This window comes from Sus scrofa, chromosome X (assembly GCF_054392235.1).
Source record: "Sus scrofa isolate SSC_HxYL_T2T_F1_AM1 chromosome X, Sscrofa_HxYL_maternal_Yorkshire_Landrace_v2.0, whole genome shotgun sequence".
Lineage (NCBI taxonomy): Eukaryota > Metazoa > Chordata > Mammalia > Artiodactyla > Suidae > Sus > Sus scrofa.
The window spans coordinates 68,463,734-68,487,810 of NC_139401.1; the positions used below are offsets into that span (position 1 = coordinate 68,463,734).

General features: G+C 37.9%; 1 protein-coding gene across 6 annotated transcripts in view; it reads right to left on the bottom strand.

Annotated features, from left to right (window-relative positions):
* Positions 1 to 442: 442 nt before the first annotated feature.
* The window catches only part of PHKA1 (phosphorylase kinase regulatory subunit alpha 1), a 135,431-nt gene continuing 111,796 nt past the window's right edge, over positions 443 to 24,077 (bottom strand). For 2 of the 6 annotated variants that reach the window (XR_014835614.1, XM_021080695.2), the window contains 5 exons: positions 22,893 to 23,008; positions 8,394 to 8,564; positions 6,226 to 6,279; positions 4,177 to 4,377; positions 443 to 3,017 (listed from right to left, as the gene is read on the bottom strand). Coding sequence is in view for 4 of the 6 variants with exons in the window: in XM_021080695.2 (XP_020936354.1) it covers positions 2,844 to 3,017; positions 4,177 to 4,377; positions 6,226 to 6,279; positions 8,394 to 8,564; positions 22,893 to 23,008 (716 nt within the window). In the remaining 2 variants the exon portion in view is untranslated. Of the gene's footprint in view, positions 3,018 to 4,176; positions 4,378 to 6,225; positions 6,280 to 8,393; positions 8,565 to 20,924; positions 20,976 to 22,715; positions 22,764 to 22,892; positions 23,009 to 24,077 lie in introns of those variants that run through there. The other 4 variants (XM_021080692.2, XM_021080694.2, XM_021080693.2 and 1 more) reach the window with 4 other exon arrangements.

A 24,077-nucleotide genomic window follows, 5' to 3' on the forward strand; every position in this document is an offset into this window, starting at 1 on the left:
GGCTTATAGACTCTTCATCCTTGCTGGTAAACCCTCTCTTGTTACACAAAGGGCTAATGATTAGTAGAAACAAGATTCTGCTGAATATTTATAACACTTAGGTGAACAAAATGTTTTAGGTACTGTCCAGCAATGCACACAATTGTAATGCTGAGTAAAAATCAGTCTTATTCATTCATCAGAATAGTTTCCCTAAAGACATCAGTAAGCTTGTTTTAATTTAGTGAGCCTAGTTTGAGCAGGCAAGTAATTGGATGATAAAACTGCATTGCTTTACATGTATTATATAACATTATATAATGTGTAATATATAATTTATGTATTAATATTATTCTACTTTGACTCAACTAGTGAGCTTTTCAGAGTGTGTAAAACAGAGCCAAGAAATAAACTCCAAGCACAGAAACACATATAAAATTTTGTATATAGGCACCAGACATGATTTAATTGGAAATTCTAAGTTTTTATTCTATTTTCAAAACATGAGTGCTTAAAAAAAGTCCAATGTGTTTTTTAGTATCACATACTTCAAATGAACAAAATACAAATTGAGTTTTCTTAAAAGTTGCTTTAAAAGTGAAGTAGCACTATATGGGAAGCATAGTGATGGACAACTTAAACCCAGAGAAATGTAGCCATCAGTGTCATTCAGATAAATTTGTGCAGGAGGGAGTGGTGGCTTTTAACTGTGCTACTCCAGAAGTAATCCCCTAGGCTGGGGTACACTTGCAGCCAGTGTAAAGATAAAAAGTTTCAGAATAGGATGTACATTTTCTTTATATGTGACCAGAAAGTCATGCAATCAGAAAGCTACTTACTGTGTGTTTCCATTTCCTATAAGAGAGGTCTTGAAATGTTGACCATCCTTTTTTTGTTTCTACTATCTCTTTTCTATCACCACACTATGCTCATTTATTCAGGTGTACTCATAAGATTGCCACTGGTTCTGTAACAATTATTTAGAGAGTTCCCCACCCCCATTCTTGGAGAAAAACCTGAAAACATCTGAAGAAAAATAGGGGATTACAGTAGGAAGTTATTTCAGTGCAAATGGGGAAATTAGTAGATTTATGATTTACACATATTGGGAGAAGCAATTTTCTATGTATTGAATGTGTCCATCCAAAATTCATAACTGAAGCCTTAATCCCCAATGTGATGGTATCTGGAGATGGGCACCTTTGGAAGATGATAGAGTCCCCATGGAAGGATTAGTGCCCTTATAAAAAGAGGAAGAGACTAGAGCTCACTCTCTCTATGCTCTGTGAGGATATAGCAAGAAGACAGCCATCTGCAAACCAGGAAGAAGGCCCTCCCCAGACACTGAATTTGCTGGTACTTTGCTCTTACACCTCCCAGCTTCACAACTGTTAGAAAAAAATGTTTGATGTTTAAACCACCCTGTCTATGGTATTTTGTTTCAGTGGCCTTGAACTAAGAATGTTAGAAAAAACATTCTTCAGTATTTACCTAAACATGAGAGTGGGAAAGAGGACTTAAGGATTCCTCCACTATCCTTTGTGTGTCAGCCTGAGGCCACAGCCACACCCCTCTCCCCCACACAACACTCATATTTACATACTTAGTTTGTCAAATGTAGATAAAGATAGATATACAGACATTTCAAAACTACTTACATTCAGAAAAATTCCCACGTATGCTTAGATACACATACAAATCGCAGGTGTTTACAAGAGACAGCTATATGCCCACAGATATCAAGACATACATAGATATGAACACTACAATAAGGAAGTAAAAATGTAAGTGAAAGATTTTAAAAGTAGAAGGGCAGGAAGTTGAGGGGTGGATGCTATAGATAGCGAGTATGTGAGTGAGACAGAGACCAGTGAGCTGCTCAGTAAAGCAGCTGTAGACAGGCGGGCTGGATTCCTGTTTGCCAAAGACAGAGGCTTTGAGTCTTTTCTGTGTTGTGTGTTGGCCCACTCTTTGGAGGCAAGGATTAGTGCACAAGGCTCTATTCAGGGTAATAACCCATCTCTGATTCCCTCTCTGCTCTCTCTGTGTAAGACTCTGCACCCAGGCCTTTTCTCCTTTTCCCCCTTCCTCTCTGGAATTGGGCTCATGGCTCCATTTCTCTGGATTACTCTGCATTTACTGCTACAAATACACCGAGTACCAGAAATCTTCTTAAAATGTGATTTCAAGTGTTAATACTGAAATCCTTAAATATACACACTGCACTTGCAATTTTTTTGTTGATAGTTCACCAAAGGAGAGTAGGAATTATGTGTGCAGATACAAAGAAGGCAAAAGCAGAGAGAGTAATTCTACAGAAAGGAGTTCATCACTTAGTGTGAGGCCACCTTTAAGTAAAGAGAACTATGATCTGGTACTCTCTTTCCTCAAAAAAAGGCACTTAGAATGGATATTTCCAATATATAGCAGCATAAAACCTAAGAATTCAGGGTTTGCTCACTTGAAATAATGTCCCAAAGTACCCACTACTGGTTCACACCATGAAACAACAAATAAGAAAAATCAAACTTTAGGAATAAGTTATTATTAACACCTGCTCCCCAAATAGGAGTTAGAAAACTAAGTCTGTAACAGATCTAGAGAATAAAAACACATGCAAACTTTTATGAACCTTGAAAGAATGAAGGCCCACAATGAAGGGCCTGGGTGAGCAGATGCCTCCAGGCAGAGGTTCACATCTTCCAAAGCAGTTAATTTATCAGAAAAGGTTGCTCTTCTTGGGAGGGATGGGTTGGAAAGGGGCAGGGTGGGAGTGATCAGGCCATCACATTTGAGTTCCATGCACAATCAACGAGGCAGGAACCAGCTGTCAAAAGGCTCCCAGCACGCAGGGCCTCGAGGCCTCACTGCATGGCACAGATGCTGTGGGGCAGGAACTCCTGCACGTAGGTGGCGGCTGCCTTGGAGAGGTAGGTCATGGTGCCAAACCTGCCACTGGGTGCACTGTCATACAGAAGCGTACAGATGCCAGACGCAGGATCCTTTGCCAACATGATATCATCTGCACCGAGGGTTTTCTGTTTGGTTTTTAAGGGTGGGAGAACACAGGGGAAAGGAAAAATTACTAATCCTACTAATTAAAGTCCTAATTAGAATAACTGAGAGCCTCCTCCCCATCACCAACTAATTGGATCTCAGGCTGTTGAGCCAGGAAGGGATCAGGTTTATGCACAGAATGGTGAATATGAGTTTCTGCACATATGTTTTTCACTAGCTCCCCAAATCACATGAAATTATTTTTAAATTATTAATTACTTGGAATTTTGGAAAAGTAATTAAATAAGTTGTGCCTGTTAACAGCCAAATGTTAAAACCCTAGAGGGACTTTGGTCTGAATCCTTCTAGTACTACTGATTTCAGCATGTATTATTTTATCTTGCATGTGATCATTATTTCTTTCTAAGTTGACTAAATTCAAATTGACTGCAAGCTTTCCAAGCTAGAGTCTATGCCTACAAGGGATCACATTTTCTGATACATGGACTAAGAGCAATCAGAATATTTAAAATTAGGACTGTCCTAGAAAATCCTTGACGAGTCCTAGAAAAACTTTTAATTTCTTTTGCATTCCCCCACAGTCCCTAATATAATGCTATTAATATGCTTTGGAGACTGTTCTATTGACAACAATGTATGTCCCTCACTTTATGTGTTCCTACTCCTAACCCAGGAAACATTTGGAAAGCTCTCAATAAATAGTTTGCATTTGTAAAATGTGGTTAATTTCCTGAAATAACATTAAGAAAATTAGAAAATGTAGAATTAAAAGTTTCACTTTAATGTTTTCCTATAGGTAACTAAGAAAAGCAAAAACCAAACCAAACCAAATCAAATCTTCTCTTTTCCTTAATTCCAGAAAGGATATACTGCCCAACAGTCCTTATTACTATGTAAATAGTATGATAAGAAGTTTGAAATATGACAAAAAGCATAAAAGCATCCTGAGTTCCAGGCAACTTTACCAACTAATGGAACCATGAAACACATGGTTAAAAGACAGAGGTCATCTTATAGCCTACTTTGTTTACAAATAGAGCTCAGAGCCTCTACAGAGGGGCTAGAAAAGAGCTATGTGGAAAAGGGCACATGAAAGTGACCTTGGCTTCTTGAAGAGTTCTGAATGAAGTCAGATTAATATCAGACATTTTTCTTTGAGAAAACAGCAGGTTTGCCTACCTGTTCTTGAAGGAACAAGTCATTGGCAATATGCACTATCTTTTCCACAGCAATGATGCTTCCAATACTATGAATTTCAATGTCTGCCATCATGGTGAGGACAAGGATGGCTTCAACCAGAAGCTGGCGGTACTCTGGCTGAGGTACGCGATTCAGGACAGACTCCACATGAACAGAGAATTTAATCTCGCCTGGAGTCATCTGTGATAGAGAAAAAGAAAATCACTTCCTAAGAGTCCATCAGGCAAGAGGCATCAATTACTTGTTTTCTGAAAAGCTGAAAAAAAAAAAAACAGGTAAAAAGAGCACTACTTCAGATTCCTTCAAAGTAACTGAGTGAGTAAATAGGTTCAGTCTTTTTGGAGGCAATATGGCAAGCATAATAAGAGTCATAAAAGTATCAATAACCTCTAACCCATAATCCTCCTTCTGAAAGTTCATCCTAAGGAAATAATTCCAGAGAGGAGAAAAACTCTATGTGCAAGAATATTTTATAGCAGCATTAGTTACAAGTATAAAACTAGAAGTAACCTAAACATGGGAATGGTTGTGTAATTAATGCCATATCATGGTATAGAAACTTCATTAATTTTTATAGAATCATGAAAAAGGATAAATATGATGACAATGAATAAAGGAAAAATCTAAGTAGAAACTAAAATTGCATATACATGCTGATGAGAATTACAAAAAACATTTATATACTATTAGATTAAAAAGGGCGTGAAGAAATATAAAGTTATTTTAGGGTAAAGAGGATTGAGGACTACTTTTTTGTAAGACTATATTAAGTATATACTTCAGGGTAGCAACATAGATTTAGAGTCTAAAGACCTGGTTTCAAGTCCTGTCTTTGTCAGTTACTAAATCTATGACCTTGGGACAACTTTCTTTAAATGTGTATGCTTATCTGTGAACTGGAAACTACAATCCTTTTCTTAGCTATCTCACGTAGTTGTGCTGAAGATCAAATTAAAGAATGTATAAAGCTGTTTTGAAGACTCTTAAAGGTACACTCAGTTATGTATTATTATTAATTCTGTTAACATTTCAATCTTGCCTGAAGGCAGAGAAAAGACCAAAAGAAGACACAGTGTTCTTTACTAGAGAAAAGGCTTCTAGGCAGGAGTGGAGCCCTGAAGTGCAGCATTAGCTTTTTCTACCCATCCCTCCAGCCATGATCTGCAACAACTCCAGGGTTTTTGATAATTTTCTACCGAGTCTCACTATTCCTAGCTTGCTAATTCCAGCTCCTTTGTCGATTTTGTATAAAAGCTATTTCTTTATAGTTTCAGTATAACTGGGCAAAAAGCAAAATATAAAAGCACTTCCTAATCTATGTCAGTGGTTCACAGCAATGTTTTCCAACCATGGTAATATATCAGAATTATTCTACGGAATTTTTTGTTGTTGTTTTTTTAGGCTGTACATGCAGCATATGGAGGTTCCCAGGCTAGGGGTCTAATCAGAGCTATAGCCATTGGCCGACACCTTAGTCAGAGCTACTCAGGATCTGAGCCATGTCTGCAACCTGTGCCACAGCTCATGGCAACGCTGGATCCTTACCCCACTGAGCAAGGCTAGGGATCGAACCTGCATCCTCATGGATACTAGATGGGTTTGTTACCACTGAGCCACGACAGGAACTCTGGATTTTTTTTTTTTTAACAGATGCTCAGGCCCCATCCCTGGAGATTCTCATCCACTAAATTGGAAATGGGAGCTCAGGTTCCTGTGACATGTAGTAGAGCTATGCACATTGGTTTATGATCACTGGTTTATATCTACAAGCATCCTACTAGGGAAAGATAGGGATGAACAAGAGGGAGACATAAGAAGTCATTCATTCATTCATTCTTAGATTTCTTTCTCATCTGCACTTTCCAACTCTGGCAATACTCACATAAATCAGACAAAATCCTATCTTCAAATTAATTTCATAATCAGTTGATTTATAAAAACACAGATTTGTTATTTTGAAAGTGATCACTGAAAATACTTTAACCAGACAAGCTATCAATCATATAAATGTGAAAGACAGAACCTTACCTCTCTAGTGGTTGAAGAAGGAAGAACAAAACCTTCCACAGAAAGTCCATGACACTGCAAAACACCAAAAATATGTCATGAAGGATATGCTAACTGGCAGACTTAGAAATACTAAATATCTTCTTACAAAGTGTGCCCCACAGGGTAGATGTTGAATAATCACAGGCCAGTGAAAGGCCACATAGAAGCAGAGTTGGACTAGAGGGGACATAAGGCTCATCTTCTACTTAGGGGAGTGGAAGGGTTGGGAAGATCTACCTTCTGGGATAGACTAGTCCCAAAGATTCAGAGACTACCTGGGAGGATACCATGGCAGGTCCCAGAGCCCTCACAAATAGGCTTTTAGAATGATTTTTAGGCTAAAGAAAAAAAAATCAAGTTATGCATTTATCAGACATGCACAGTTACTACATTTTTTGGTTAAGCATCCCCCATCAGCACTCCTGATCTCCCCACCTTGCACAACTTTCTTTATAGTATTTGTCATCTTTCAACGTTCTGTGTAATTCACTTATAAATTATGTTTTATGTATTGTTTATCTCTCCCTAGTAGAATGTAGGTTCCATAAAGACAGAAACTGCTGTCTGTTTTATTTTCTGTTGAACTGCTGTGAGCACCTAGGACATTGCCTAGTGCACAGTGGATGCTTAAGGATTACTATATGAATAAATGATATTTTATCTTCCCCCTCACCAGCAATTCAATTATTAAAAAGCAATGGGGATTAATGACTTGCCATTTTAGACTTTAAATAAAACATCTTATATTAAACCACAGATAAAGATTCCAATCCAAAAGCCTTATTGACTCCATTGGACACCTCCATCCCATGTTCCACATGCCAAATAACAATCTTTGTAAAGAGACCAGCCTTGAACAAATGTCCAGAGTGATTATGTTACATTTATACTCTGAAAGGGATGAATGAAAACAGAGGGCATTTGTTTTTCTTCTTTACATTAGGATTGTAAGTCCATGTTTTGATTCTGCCACAAAATACCCAAGCTTCCCAGTCAGATTCAAATGTTCCTGCCCTTGTATCCTCACAGTGGTTTTGCACTTTTATCATTTCATTTTTGGCCTTGCATTATAGCTGTTATGTAAGAAGATAACCATGGATTAAACTTTTTGATTACAAGAACAGATACTTTCCATGGTGTCTGGGTATAAGAGCACCTACTACATATAGTCTGTGAAATTGATCTGCCATAGGCCAGGCATAACTGGAGAGATAAACTACATATCTGTCACCACTGTGCTATAGCAGTTAGATGGAAGGAAAAAACAACTGATAGGTACTCTTTGAAAGGAAGACTGCCAGAGCTGATAGTTTGAGGAATCAACTTTCACCTTTCCAAAGGATCACTTGATTCTGTCCCTGTAAGAATACCAGTGGCTAAGGGGAGAAACATAACTAAAGGTTTTGAAGTTCAGGATGAAGTGTTCTTCAGGTCATTATTAAAGGCAATGAAGCAAAAAGTAGTACCTACGAGACTATGAATGAGACCTATGAATGAGAACAATAGTCTTCCTGGCCCTCTAAATCTGTCACAATCATAACGGCGTGATGTCCCCTCAAATATCTTTGGCACACTAGGGCTTTGACAGAAAAACAAAAATTGGTCACACCAATAGAATCTTTGGGCTATTAGTGTCATTATGACTTTGCATTTATTTAGTATTTTCATCCAAGAAAATATATGAATAAGAGCTTCTTATAAAACTTCCCAGATGCTCCAATAGTTTTACTATAGTAACATTTGGTTATTAACAGTACATTGCTACAAATCACATTTCTACTCTACAATAGCTACAAAGAAAGCTAATCTTCATCACCACATTCATTTGATCAGCAGCAAATGTATCACAATGTTCCACAATGTCCAACTATGGCCAAAAGGAAGAGAAGTGATGATTTTTGAAATCTAATTTATAAACACCACAAAAGCAACAGTAATGGAAAGAGACTAGATTATCAGTAGTGTCAAAATAAAAATATCTGTATAATTTTAATGTTTTCTTCTAGATTTTGTCAATAAGAGCATATGGCTTTTATATAATTTCAGTGATATCACAGTCTTCATGTCATACCTCAGACAAGGAGATAGAGAACTTCAAGCGGGGGAGGAGAATGAAATAAGAGATACATACAGTGTGTTAAGCTCACCTTCTGCAAAACTTTCCATACTTTTTGATAAAATCCAACTGGGACTCTGTTCAGTGCTCCATCCAGCCTTCTTCGGCGTTGCCACTGACCCTGACGACTATCTTTAGATGTCTGTTGACCATATGCACTAGGGAAGGAGCCACTACTTGGAGTCATAGAGGTACCAGGTGACTTGGAAGAAAAGGAGAGGAAGGAACATAAGTCAAAAGTTATCTCTGTTTCTATGATAAAGTACTATCAGTGAACAATAAACACACTATGCAGAATTATAAACCACAGATTACGTGTACCATCTAAGACAAAGAGGTTATAGCGAAGCTAGTAGACTTATAAGCAACTAGCAGCAATGTAAACAGGTACAGCTATTTTAGAAAGCATCTAGTGATACATAAGAAGAACCATAAAAATAGCGATGACATGGGAGGTTCTTCACTGTCTCTTTCCTGGGTTATTTCTGTTAAACTTCTAACTGGTCTATGGTTTAGTTTGTTGCTCTCATAGGCAATAACACAAGCCTCAATTTAAAAAAATCTAAATAAGACACAAAGTATGCTATCTGGTTATAATGAAATTAAATTAGAAATCAATAACATGAGGAGATTTGGGAAATTTACAAACATGTGGAAATTGGAAAACATATCCCTAAACGACCAGTGGGTAAAGGAAGAAATCACAAGGAACATTAGAAATCACTCAGAGATGAATGAAAATGAAAACACAACATATCAAAATGTATAGGCTATAGCTAAAGCAATGCTTAAAGAGAAATTCGTTATAAATTCTTGTATTAAAAAGAAATATCTGAAAACTATAACCAAACCTTCCACATTAAGACAATGGAAAAAAGAAGAGCACATTAAACTGAAAGCAAGAAGAAAATAATAAGGATTATAGCAGAAAGAAAAATAAAATATAGAGAATAAAAGTAACAAAATCAATGAAACCAAATTTATTTCATTGAAAATAAACATCAACAAAACTAAAAAATCTTTAACTAGACATATCAAAAAAAGGAAATCAGGATAAAAAGAGGGGACATCACATCCAACCTCAAAGAAGTAAAAAGGATTATAAAGACATAGTAGTGGCAGCCGTATGTCAACAAATTACATAACTTAGATGAAAACCATTAAGTTCCTAGAAATACATAAACTATCAAAATTGACTCCAGAAGAAACAGAAAATTTGAATAGATCTATAACACAGACATGCAACTAGTAAGTACAAAACTCCCCAAAGAGAAAAACACAGGTACAGGTGGCTTTGCTGGTTAATTCTACCAAATATCTAAAGAATTAATATAAATTCTTGACAAAGTCTTCTAAAAAAAGGACTTACCACTCACTCTATGAGGCCAAAATCAGACAAAGATATAAGAAAACTACAGATCAATATCCCTTATGAACACAAAGGTCCTCGACAAAACACTAGCAAACCTATAAACTCAGCAACATAGAAAAAGAATTATACATCTTTTAATATGGATGATAAAGTAGGATTTATGCTAGGAGTTCAAGGCTTTTTTAGCATCTGCACATCAATTAATATAATGCATCATATCAATAGAATAAAGGATAAGACCTACATCATCTTAATAGATGCAAAAAAGGATTTAATAAATTCTAACACCCCTTCATGTTAAAAACACTCAACAAACTGAGAACAAAGGGGTTCTTCCTAAATCTAATAAATGGCATCTACAAAAACCCACAGCTGACATCATAATGAACAGTTGACAACAGAATGTTTTCCCTCCTAAGATGAGAACAAGAGAAAGATGTTCAATCTTGCTACTTCTATTTAGGATTATACTGGAGGCTCTAGCCAGGGCTATTAAGCAAGAAAGGAAATAAAAGTCATTCAGAAAAGTCATTTGCAGATGACACGATCTTGTATACAAGGAATTCACTAGAAGACGACTGGAACTAATAAATGAGTTCAGAAAGGTTGCATGATATAAGATTAATATACAAAAATCAATTATATTTCTAAACAGCAATCAGCAGTCTGAAAATGAAATTAAGAAAAAATTCCATTTAAAATAGCATTAAAAAGAATAAAATACTTAGGAATAAATTTAACAAAAAAGTGTAAAACATACACTCTGTAAACTATGTTGAAAGAAATTAAAAAATCTAAATAAAGAGAAAGAAACCCTATTTTCATGGATTGGAAGGCTTAATATTGTTAAAATGGCAATACTCTTGAAACTGATCTATAGATTGAACACAGTATTTATCAAAATCCTGCCAGGTTATTTGTAGAAATTGACAAGCTTACCCTAACATTCATATGGAAATTCAAGGGACCCATGATAGTTAACACAATTTTAAAAAGGAAGATCAATGTTGGAGGACTCACAATTCTCAATGTCAAAATTTATTATAAAGCTTAAATAATTAAGACTGTCATATAGGCATAGCTGAGGCATACAGATCCATAAAATACAAATGGAAATTCAGAAATCAATCACTACATTTTTTTCCAATTATTATTTTTTTTTTTCTTTTTGGCTGCCCCTGTGACATGTGGAAGTTCCTGGGCCAGGGATCAAACCAGCACCACAGCAGCGAGTGCTGACTGCTGAGTCTTAAATGAGCTTCCCTGGTTGGCAATATTTCATACATGTCACAACTCACTGCACAGGGAATTAAGCACATCCTGTGTGACTCCACTGGGAGAGTACTCTGGAAGCTTGTATCTATTTTTCCTGGACTTTGTCCAATGCACCTTTTCCCTTTGCTAATTTTGCTTTGTATCCTTTTGCTCTAATAAATCATAGCTTTGAGTATGACAATATGCTCAGTCCTGTGAGTCCTCTTAATGATCACTGAGCCTGAAAGTGGTCTTGGAGACCCATAAACATAAAAGACCTAATTATAAGAGATAAAAGTATAAAAATGGTAAAAAAAGAGAAACAAATCTTTGTGACCTTGGGCTAGGCAGAGCCTTCTTAGATATTCACCAAAACTAAAACCCCTGTTCTTCAAATGACGCTATCAAGAAATAAAAATCATAAAATAAAAAAATAAAAATATATCAGACTTCCTAAAAAAAGAAAAAGAAAGTAAATTCTATGGTTGATAGTCTCTGAGAAAAAAAAAGAAAGTGAGAAGACAACCCACAGAATGAGAGAAAATATTTGCCAATCACATATCTGATAAGAGACTTGTATCCAGAATACATAAAGAACCTTTAGGGACTTATATCCAGAATATATATATAGAATCTTTATAACTCAACAGTAAAAAGACAACCCAATTAACAAACAGGCAAAGGATGTGAATGGATATTTCCCCAAAAAAGATAAACAAATAGCTGACTGGCACATGAAAAGATATTTAATATCATAAGCCATTCCATTCATGCCCACTAAAATGGCTAGAATAAAAAAGATGGACAATAGCAAGGACTGGTGAAGATATGAAGAAATTGGAACCCTCACACATTGCTGGTGGGAATATAAAATGGTACAGTCCCTTTGGAAAACAGTTTGGCAGTTCCTCATAATGCTAAACACAATTAACAAATAACCTAATACTTCCTCTCCTAGATGTATATCCAAGAGAAATAAAAATATATGTTCACAGAAAAATTTGCATATGAAGGTTCATAGCAGTGTTATTCATAATAGCCATAAATAGAAACATCCCAGATGTTCAGCAACCAACTGATGAACGGGTAAATACAATGTGGTGCATATCAATACAGTAAAGTATTCCTCAGCAATACAAAGAAATGAAGTATTGATACATGCTACAACATAATGAACTTTGAAAAACTTACACAAGTAAAAGATGAATTACATTGAGGAAAGTGGTTCTTTGACAGTTTAGATTCAGAAATAAATATAGGAGGGAGAGGACAAGATGGCAGAGGAGTAGGGGGACACGCTCGCCCTCTCCCACAAACACAACAAAAAAAGCACATCTACAGAATAAATGACTCGCACAGAACAGCAACCAATCGCTGGCAGAGGAACCTAAACTCCAATAACGGCAAGAAGTTCGTGACATTATTGGGCAGAACGGGAGAAAAGAGGAGAGTGAGAGAAGGTGAATCCGAGCGGGACGGGCGCTCCTGAAAGGGAACTGCGGAGGAGAAAGGGATCCTGCACCCTGGAAAGTCACCTACACAGGGGAAAGATCAAACGAACCGGAGGAAGCTCCAGATGCAGAGAAGAGTGTAGCAGTAAGTTGGAGTACGGAAAAGCCGATCAAGAACCCAACGGATGAACTACGGGCACAGTCACCAAAAATTGAGATGCCTGGGTGGGGGCTGGGCACCGAATCCTCGGCTCCAGAGGTTAGTCCCCGGGAAAGGGCCGGGGGATGCCTGGGTGGGGGCTGGGCACCGAGACCTCGCCTCCGAAGGTTAATCCCTGAGAAAGGGCCGGGGGACGCCTGGGGGGGGGCTGGGCACCGAGACCTCACCGCAGAAGGATAGTCCCTGAGAGGGAGCTGGGGGACGCCTGGGTGGGGGCTGGGCACCGAGACCTCGGCTCCAGAGGTTAGTCCCCGGGCTAGGGGGGCGGGGCAGAGCGGAAACTGCTTGTGAGGTCTAGAAACCATTTGACGGGGCAGAGACTTCCTGGGAGACTAAAAAACAAAGCTGTCCCAGAGGAAGGGAACAATACTCTAGGGGCGGGGAAGTGGAAAGCCACATCAGAGGGAACCTGGGAGAAGAGCCTGGTCTGCGCCTGTGCTGGGGAGGGGAGAGAAGGGGTGGGTCCCCATAGAATACCCCCCATGCCACAGCAAGCTTACAGGCCCGCTAGCTAGCTGAAAGCTGTGCTTCCCAGTGCATCCCCTCCCCCCACCCCCGCCACGCCTTACGCTCTCACCGGACCTGGGGCTGCCTGCCATCCAGGAGGGCTGGCCTCAACAATTGCCTAAAGCCTACCACCGCAGGGGCTGTTCCTGCACAGGCCCGCTTGCCCTTTGGAGGGGCTACACTTCCGCAGAGCAGCACCAAACACCACCAGCCCCCGAGAAAAGGCCTGCAGCCCAGAAAAGCTAGAACAAGCTTAGCCAGGCTGTGAATAGATCGGCCTAATTCTCGGAGTTTTTTCTGAGTTGGGTTGCCCCGGGGAGGAGCCTCTTAGGTTTCCAACGGCCCTGCTACTCGCCCAAGCCCCCAGGGGATGCTCTAGTGGACCAGCTACATAGGACTGCCAGCTCCAGGCAGGACCCCCTGCAGCCCAGAAAAGCTGCAACAAGCCTGGCCGAGTCGGGAAAAGATCTCAGACGGTTTTTCTGAGTCAGGCTGCCCTGGGGAGGAGCCTCTTGGGTCTCCAACGGCCCTGCTACGTGCCCAAGCCCCCAGGGGGTGCCCCACTCCCGTGAAATAACTGCTTAGCACCACCAGCCCCCTGGAAGAACCCCTGAAGCCCAGAAAAGCTGCAACAAGCTCGGCCAGACTGTGAAAAGATCCGCCTACATTCTCAGGCTGTCCTTCTGAGTTGGGCTGCCCTAGGGAAGAGCCTCTTAGGTTCTCAGTGACCCAGATAGCTGCTCCAGCCCCCAGGGGGTGATGCACTCCTGAGGAACAGCTGACCAACACCGCCAACCCCCTGCAAGAACCCCACAGCCTAAAAACACCAGAGCAAGCTCTGCATGACCAAGTGAAATCTGCTACCATCGTGGTGTGGACCTCCCAGTCCTGTCTGCCCTCAGGAAGTCCTCCTTTGCTTCAAAGAAACACTGTTAGCCCCATCAACACTCCAGAAAAGCCACACTGCCTCAAAAAAGATTGACCAACAACACCAGCCCTCAGGAAATATTCCACGGCAGTGACAAGGCAAACACTGCCCGATCACGGAGAGTACAACTCCCTCAGGAGGAAGAAAACAACAAGCAAGATGAAGAAGCTGAGAAACCACCCCCAGTCAAACCAACAGGAGAACTCACCTAAAACAGTCAACAATGAAACAGATCTCTGCAGTCAGACAGACCTGGAGTTCAAAAGAGAAAGAGCGAAAATACTGAAGGAATGAAGAGAAGATAGGAACAGTAATGCAGATACCCTCAGAAAGGAACTAGAAAATATAAGGAGGAGCCAAGAAAAACTAGAACATTCATTTGCAGAGATGCAAACTGAACTAGGGGCAGTAAAAACCAGAATGAATAATGCAGAAGAACGAATCAGTGATATGGAAGATAGAATAATGGAAATCACTCAATCCGGTCAACAGACAGAAAACCGAATCAAAAAACTGGAAAGCAATATAAGAGACCTATGGGATAATATAAAGCGGGCCAATCTACACATAATAGGAATTCCAGAAGGAGTAGAAAAAGATAAGGGGATGGAAAATATATTTGAAGAAATTATCAATGGAAACTTCCCAAGTCTAAAGGATACTGGATTCAAGATAGAAGAAGCACAGAGGGCCCCAAACAAACTGAACCCAAACAGACCCACACCAAGACACATCATAATAAAAATGGCAAAAGTTAGTGATAAAGAGAGGATCCTAAAGGCAGCAAGAGAAAAACAGAATGTTACCTACAAGGGGACCCCCATAAGAATATCAGGTGATTTGTCTACAGAAACACTACAGGCCTGGAGGGAATGGCAAGAGATATTTAAAGTGCTAAAAGGAAAAAATATGCAACCTAGAATACTCTATCCAGCAAAAATATCATTTAAAATAGAAGGGGAAATAAAAATTTTTCCCAACAAACAAAAACTTAAAGAATACAGCAACACAAAACCCAGGTTCAAGGAAATATTGAAAGGGCTTCTCTAAACCAAAAAGAAAGGAAGGAAAGGGAAGAAAAAAGAAAAGAAAAAAAAAGAATAAGAGGAAGAACTAGGACTGAGGAAACCGCAATCAGAGAGCAGTCACTCAAATAAGCCAGCATACAGATTTAATCATGAACATGCTTCAAACAAAATAAAATTAAAAAGAAAAAAATAAAAAAGGGTCATCAAAACCATAAAATGTGGGCAAGGGATGTTAGGAGGTAAATAACCCTTTTTGTTTGTATGTTTCTCTTCTTAATTTTAATATAGTAATGAAGTGTTTGAACTTACAGGACCATCAGGCTAAAACACACAGTTATGGGAAGGGGATAGCATACTTAAAAAACAGGGCAACCACAAACCAAAACCAAATATTGCGTTTGCAAAAAATGAAAAAAAAATACACTCAAGCAGATAATAACAGGAGAACATCCAACCAAAAAAAAACAAAAAAAAAAAAAAACAAAAAACAAAAAAAAGAAAGGAAGAATGGAGAACCATAGAATCAACTGGAACACGAGGTTCAAATGGCAATAAATAATCATCTATCAATTATCACCTTAAATGTCAATGGACTGAATGGCCCGATCAAAAGACACAGAGTGGCTGAGTGGATAAAAAGGCAAAAACCTTCAATATGCTGCCTACAAGAAACTCACCTTAGGACAAAAGATACATATAGATTGAAAGTGAAAGGCTGGGGAAAAATATTTCACGCCAATAGACATGACAGAAAAGCAGGAGTCGCAACGCTCATATCAGACAAAATAGACTTTAAAACAAAAGACATAAAGAGAGACAAAGAAGGACACTACTTAATGATTAAGGGATCCATCCAAGGAGAGGATGTGGCTATCATCAACATATATGCCCCAAATATAGGAGCACCCAGATACATACAACAAATATTAACAGACATAAGGGGAGATATTGAGGAGAATACAATCATAGTAGGAGACCTTAATACCCCCTCACATCAATGGACAGATCCTCTAGACAGAAAACCAATAAAGCAACAGAGATCCTAAAGGAAACAATAGAAAAGTTAGTCTTAATTGATATCTTCAGGACACTACATCCAAAAAAATCAGAATACACATTCTTCTCAAATGCTCATGGAACATTCTCAAGAATCGACCCCATATTGGGACACAAAGCGAACCTCAATAAATGTAGGAGCATAGAAATTATCTCAAGTATCTTCTCTGACCACAATGCCATGAAATTAGAAATCAACCATGGGAAAAGGAAAGAGAAAAAACCTACTACATGGAGACTAAACAACATGCTACTAAAAAACAAATGGGTCAATGAGGAAATCAAGAAGGAAATTAAAAACTACCTTGAAACAAATGATAATGAAGACACAACCTCTCAAAATCTATGGGATGCTGCGAAAGCAGTGCTCAGAGGGAAATTTATAGCAATACAGGCCTTTCTCAAAAAGGAAGAAAGATCCCAAATGGACAACTTAACCCTCCACCTAAACGAATTAGCAAAAGAAGAACAAAAAAGTCCTAAAGTCAGCAGAAGGAAGGAAATTATAAAGATCAAAGAAGAAATCAATAAAATAGAGACTCAAAAAACAATAGAGAAAATTAATAAAACCAAGAGCTGGTTCTTTGAAAAGGTCAACAAAATTGACAAACCCCTGGCCAGACTCACTAAAAAGAGGAGAGAAAGAACCCAAATAACCAAAATTAGAAATGAAAGAGGAGAAATCACAACGGATACAGCAGAAATACAAAAACCCATAAGAGAATACTATGAACAACTATAGGGCAACAAGTTGGACAATCTGGAAGAAACGGACAATTTTCTAGAATCTTACAGCCTGCCAAAACTGAATCAAGTAGAAACAGACCAACTGAACAGACCCATCACTAGAAATGAAATGGAAGAGGTCATAAAAACACTGCCTACAAATAAAAGTCCAGGACCAGATGGCTTCACAGGCGAATTCTATCAAACATATAAAGAGGAATTGGTGCCCATCCTCCTGAAACTCTTTCAAAAGGTTGAAGAAGAAGGAATACTCCCAAAGACATTCTATGAGGCCACCATCACCCTCATTCCAAAACCAGGCAGAGATACCACCAAAAAAGAAAACTATCGGCCAATATCATTGATGAATATAGATGCAAAAATTCTCAACAAAATCTTAGCCAACCGAATCCAACAACATACCAAAAAAATTATACACCATGACCAGGTTGGGGTCATCCCAGGTTCACAAGGATGGCTCAACATATGCAAATCAATCAGCATCATACACCACAGTAACAAAAAAAAAAAAAACGTCAAAAATCATATGATCATTTCAATAGACGCAGAAAAAGCATTTGACAAAGTCCAACATCCATTCATGATCAAGACCCTCCCCAAAGTGGGTATAGAGGGAACATTCCTGAATATAATCAAAGCCATTTATGATAAACCCAGCAAATATAATCCTCAATGGGGAAAAACTAAAAGCCTTCTCACTCAAATCTGGAACAAGACAGGGATGCCCACTCTCACCACTGCTCTTCAACATAGTTTTGGAAGTCCTAGCCACAGCAATGAGACAAACAAAAGAAATCAAAGGCATCCATATAGGAAGAGAAGAGATCAAACTGTCACTGTATGCAGATGACATGATACTATACATAGAAAACCCTAAGGATTCAATCCCAAAACTCCTTGAACTGATTAATAAATTCAGCAAAGTGGCAGGATATAAGATTAACATTCAGAAGTCAGTGGAATTTCTGTATACCAGCAATGAAACATTAGAAAAGGAATACAAAAATACCTCGGAATACACCTGACCAAGGAGGTGAAGGACCTATATGCCGAGAAATATATGCCGAGAACTATAAAACTGTAATCAAAGAAATCAAAGAAGATGTAAAGAAATGGAAAGATATTCCATGTTCCTGGATTGGGAAAATCAATATTGTAAAAATGGCCATACTACCCAAAGCAATCTACAGATTCAATGCAATCCCTATCAAATGACCCATGACATTTTTCACAGAACTAGAACAAACAATCCAAACATTTAGATGGAACCACAAAAGACCCAGAATCGCCAAAGCAATCCTGAGAAACAAAAACCAAGCAGGAGGCATAACTCTCCCAGACTTCAAGAAATACTACAAAGCCACAGTCATCAAAACAGTGTGGTACTGGTATCAAAACAGACAGACAGACCAATGGAACAGAATAGAGAATCCGGAAATAAACCCTGACACCTATGGTGCATTAATCTTTGACAAGGGAGGCAAGAACATAAAATGGCAAAAAGAAAGTCTATTCAGCAAGCATTGCTGGGAAACCTGGACAGCTGCATCCAAAGCAATGAGACTAGAACACACCCTCACACCATGCACAAAAATAAACTCCAAATGGCTGAAAGACTTAAATATACGACAGGACACCATCAAACTCCTAGAAGAAAACATAGGCAAAACACTCTCTGACATCAACATCATGAATATTTTCTCAGGTCAGTCTCCCAAAGCAATAGAAATTAGAGCAAAAATAAACCCATGGGACCTCATCAAACTGAAAAGCTTTTGCACAGCAAAGGAAATCCAAAAGAAAACAAAAAGACAACTTCCAGAATGGGAGAAAATGGTTTCAAATGATGCAACTGACAAGGGCTTAATCTCTAGAATATATAAACAACTTATACAACTCAACAACAAAAAAACCAATCAATCAATGGAAAAATGGGCAAAAGACCTGAATAGACATTTCTCCAAAGAAGATATACAGATGGCCAACAAACACATGAAAAAATGCTCAACATCGCTGATTATAAGAGAAATGCAAATCAAAACTACCATGAGATACCACCTCACACCAGTCAGAATGGCCATCATTAATCAATCCACAAATAACAAGTGCTGGAGGGGCTGTGGAGAAAAGGGAACCCTCCTGCACTGCTGGTGGGAATGTAAACTGGTACAGCCACTATGGAGAACAGTTTGGAGATACCTTAGAAATCTATACTTAGAACTTCCATATGACCCTGCAATCCCACTCTTGGGCATCTATCCGGACAAAGCTCTACTTAAAAGAGACACATGCACCCGCATGTTCATTGCAGCCCTATTCACAATAGCCAGGACATGGAAACAATCCAAATGTCCATCAACAGATGATTGGATTTGGAAGAGGTGGTATATATACACAATGGAATACTACTCAGCCATGAAGAAGAATGGCATAATGCCATTTGCAGCAACATGGATGGAACTAGAGAATCTCATCCTGAGTGAAATGAGCCAGAAAGACAAAGACAAATACCATATGATATCACTTATAACTGGAATCTAATATCCAGCACAAATGAACATCTCCTCAGAAAAGAAAATCATGGACTTGGAGAAGAGACTTGTGGTTGCCTGATGGGAGGGGGAGGGAGTGGGAGGGATCGGGAGCTTGAGCTTATCAGACACATCTTAGAATAGATTTACAAGGAGATCCTGCTGAATAGCATTGAGAACTATGTCTAGATACTCATGTTGCAACAGAAGAAAGGGTGGGGGAAAAACTGTAATTGCAATGTATACATGTAAGGATAACCTGACCCCCTTGCTGTACATTGGGAAAAAAAAAGAAATAAATATAAAATATAAAAAGAATATAAATATTTTCTGATAAAGGAACTTCACACATTTTAATTTGGGCCAGATGTCTATATCACCATTGCTATGTAAAAGAGAAAAGTGCCCTAAGACATTTCTATTGGCCAGTGACTATCACACTGATGTACAAAGTAGATGAACTGCCATTTGATTTATCTTCATTGCCTTGGTCTCTACAATCCAGATCCTAGGGTGCTGATAGTGGAGGCAAACCACAAAGGCTATTCAAACTATCTTCTAAAACCAAATATCAATCATTCTGAGCTTTTGGATTAACTTCCGTATGCCTCCATCTTCCTTTATTCATGCAGCTATGACAAAATTGAACAAGTCATAACTATGCAAATTCACCACTGGGTCTATACTTGGTTAAGGTCAACAAAAATACCGATATTGTTTCCAACAGTTTTCCATTTTTAGTTTGGCATCTAGCCTTAGTCTCTTCAGCCTAAGAAATCTGAAATCATAGGCCATTACAGATTATTGATTTAAACCAAGGAAACTAAATCAGAGGTTAGTCTTCCTAAATTCTAAGCTTCATGAGGACAAGGACCACATCTGTTTTGTTCACTAATGTACTTTCAGTGCCTGGCACAAAATTGGCACTCAATTAATATTTACAAATGAATTAACAATCAGAATAGGTAACTTAGTGATTTTCAAACTTAAAAGTGCATCAGAATCAGCTAGAAATCTTATTAAAACAGATTGCTAGGCCTCACTCCAGACTTTCTGATTCAGTAGGCCTAGGATGGGAATCAACATTTTGCATTTCTATGACATTCACAGGGAGAATATTGATGCTTTCTGGTACAGTGCCTGGCACAAAGTAGCATGCAATTAATTATATTAGTTGAAAAAATAAATGAATAAACAGATACTTAACAAATACTTATTAAATTGAATTTTGTTTTCTGAAATGGAAAAGAGATTAGAGTTGAACCCTCTTCCCTGCCTTTTTGGCAAAGAAATGGAAAGATCTCACTCCCATACATGAAGTTGATTTATAAGTATAAATTTTACTTTTTGATTCATTTTTTTTCTTTTTGGTCAATTAGTATATATTTATATAAATCAATCATGATTTATATAACAACATATTCAAAACACTTGTGAATGGTATATAATACAAGATAACAGCAATTACCAGAAAAGACGGTGACATCAAATCTATACCCAGGGGAAGACAACCATAGGGCTATGAAAAAATTTGAGAAAATAAATTTTTAAAAGGGATGAGGCAAGGCAACCATTATGTGTTTTAAGAATTTATTGGTAGGATAAAATTGCAGACTATTCACATAACTAGCCAGCATGTTATCATTAAAAAAGCTGATGAAATTGTTTAACTCTAAGTGTCATAGTAAAGGGTAAAATAAATAAAACTACCTTTAAAAATATTTTTTCCATAATAAGAAAAGAGGGCATTGGTGAATGGTAGAGAAAAGGGCTTAGAACAATACAAAATTCCAGACAGGCCCGTGAGGATAGAAATGAGTATTTAGAAATAAGCAATGAAAATTTAGGGCTCTCAGTGCTCTAAATTATAGTCCTAATGGTTTTGGCTTTCTTGAAGTCTTGTAGGTAGTGGATATATAAAAAAAAATTAAATGATATAGCTGGGCAGATAAAGTCCTAAATATCATGTTAATCTAGCTGGGAACATGGACTTCAAGTTCTAAATATATAGTGAACTTGTAAGTAATACTGTGTGACTATAAACAACTGCATTTAGCCAATCACTCTCAACCAAAACAAGGACTGTTTGCCAACATCAGTTTAACTCTTCAGTATGAAATGTAGTTCTTTAACCTTTCAGATAGGAAAATGTTCAGATTATCCAGATTGTCTAGGGAAAAACTTGTCAAGTGAATACTTTTCTATCACAAGGCCCTTTCTTATTCCATTCTGTTCTTGCCCTTGCATAATGTAAATGTGAAAGGGTATGGAAAGTATATTCAAATTAAGTTTACTTTAAATTAAACTTCAAGCATTGGCTCTTTCTTTTCCTAAATGGTTTCTGGCTCCTAAAACAAAATTTCAATTTTGCTTCTCTTTTGGACATGCTGTAATACTATAAGCTAGCATAAGTCTATTTTGAAAGCAGGAAGAGTAATTTCAAGCTTTTCATTAAAAGATTTTGAAATCTCATGATTTCCCAGAGTTATGAAAGAAACTATTGTATAACACAATAATTCATCTAGTCTCATATGCAGGGGAAAAATGATTAAGAAGCTATAATATGATATTCAGTGACTCCCACCAATTCCCAGATTTGATCTAGATGTTTCTCCTGTATATATCCACAATTATCTTTCATATAGCTCTATTATGACAATAATAAAAATTTAATGTGGGGATAAAAAATGAAAACACTGTTTTTAAAAATAGCTCTCATCTAGCTTGGTTCTTAAAAGTACAAAATCTAAGCCTAGTTTCATAAAGAAAATTAATTCCAAAATTATGTGTTCCTAACAACAGGGGCTCAAGATTTCAATTTCTTCCTATCAGAAACAAATTACTGGAGGTTCCTGTCATGGCTCAGTGGTTAACGAATCCCACAAGGAACCATGAGGTTGTGGGTTCGATCCCTGGCCTTGCTCAGTGGGTTAAGGATCTGGCGTTGCTGTGGTTGTGGTGTAGGCCAGTGGCTACAGCTCCGATTCGACCCCTAGCCTGGGAACCTCCATATGCCGCAGGAGTGGCCCTAGAAATGGCAAAAAGAAAAAAAAAAGAAAAAAAAAAAGAAACAAATTACTTTCCTCCTAAAATTAGCAAAGTAGTTTGGTCCAGAAAAACAAAAGCAATCTACAGAAAGACACTAAAAAGGAGACTCAAACAAGCTGCTCTGTGGCTTAGCTTATTTGTAAAAAGGCCATAAGCTCATGCATGTTTTATAGAACTAAAGGCAAGTTAATCTATGTTAAAGAATCCCTACTTGTTTCACCTGACTCTCAGTTGAGATAGACAGCCTACGAAAGTCCACCTGAAAAATAAATGGCTCAAATTAAACTCAGGATGTGAAACAAAATATGTTTTCTTAACAAAGTCTGATTCCATAAGAATGTTTTTAAACATGACAATATCCCAGCTCATTTCCCTCGTAGTATCTTACCTGCTTTATCTCACTTTTTAACTTCATGATCCCAGTTCGTTCTGTTTTGGTTGCTCCAACAGCACCAATCTCATGGATGGAAATAGCAGGGCTGATATTCGAATCAGTGGGGCGAACTATATAGCATTAAAGAAAGAGGAAGGATAATCAGGTTCAATTGTTTTTCTACCATGTTTAAAAGATTTAGATGTATTCCTCCTTTTATGTTTATAATAATAAAAAACCAAACAACCAACTACAACCTTGCTATTCAAACTGTGGTCCACAGAACTGCAGCATCAGCATCACCTAGGAGCTTGTTAGGACTTTTCAGGCCCAACTCCAGACCTTCTGAATCAAATTCTGCATTTTAGCAAGATATCCAGGTGATTCCAATAAACAGTAAGGCTTGAAGAATACTGCTTTATAACTTCCTTTTACACTTTAAGGTCCAGTACCCAACTATCTGACATTATATATTTATTTATTCTAAGTCTAAAAGTTAAGCATGATAATTCTTTCCATTTGTTCTGAGGTTTTAGGTACTTGATATCAAGTACCACTGCCACCCATGCACCTATGGTCAACTAATCTATGACAAAGGAGGCAAGAATATACAATGGAGAAAAGACAGCCTGTTCAATAAGTGGTGCTGGGAAAACTGGACAGCTACATGCAAAAGAATGAAATTAGAACACTTCCTAACACCATACACAAAAATAAACTCAAAGTGGATCAAAGACCTAAATATAAGACCAGATACCATATAATTCTTAGAGGAAAACATAAGTCGAACACTCTCTGACACAAACCATAGCAATATCTTCTCAGATCCACCTCCTAGAGTAATGACAATAAAAAAAAAATAAACAAATAGGACCTAATTAAACTTAAAAGTTTCTGCACAGCAAAGGAAACCCTAAATGAAACAAAAAGACAACCCACAGAATGGGAGAAAATATTTACAAATGAAGTGATTGACAATGGATTAATTGCCAAAATTTATAAATGCCTCCTGTAGCTCAATACCAAAAAAACAAACCCCATCAAAAAATGGGCAGAGGATCTAAACAGACAATTCTCCAAAGAAGACATACGGATGGCCAAAAAACACATGAAAAGATGTTCAACATCACTCATTATTAGAGAAATGCAAATTAAAACTACTATGAGGTACCACCTTACACCAACCAGAATGGCTGTCAT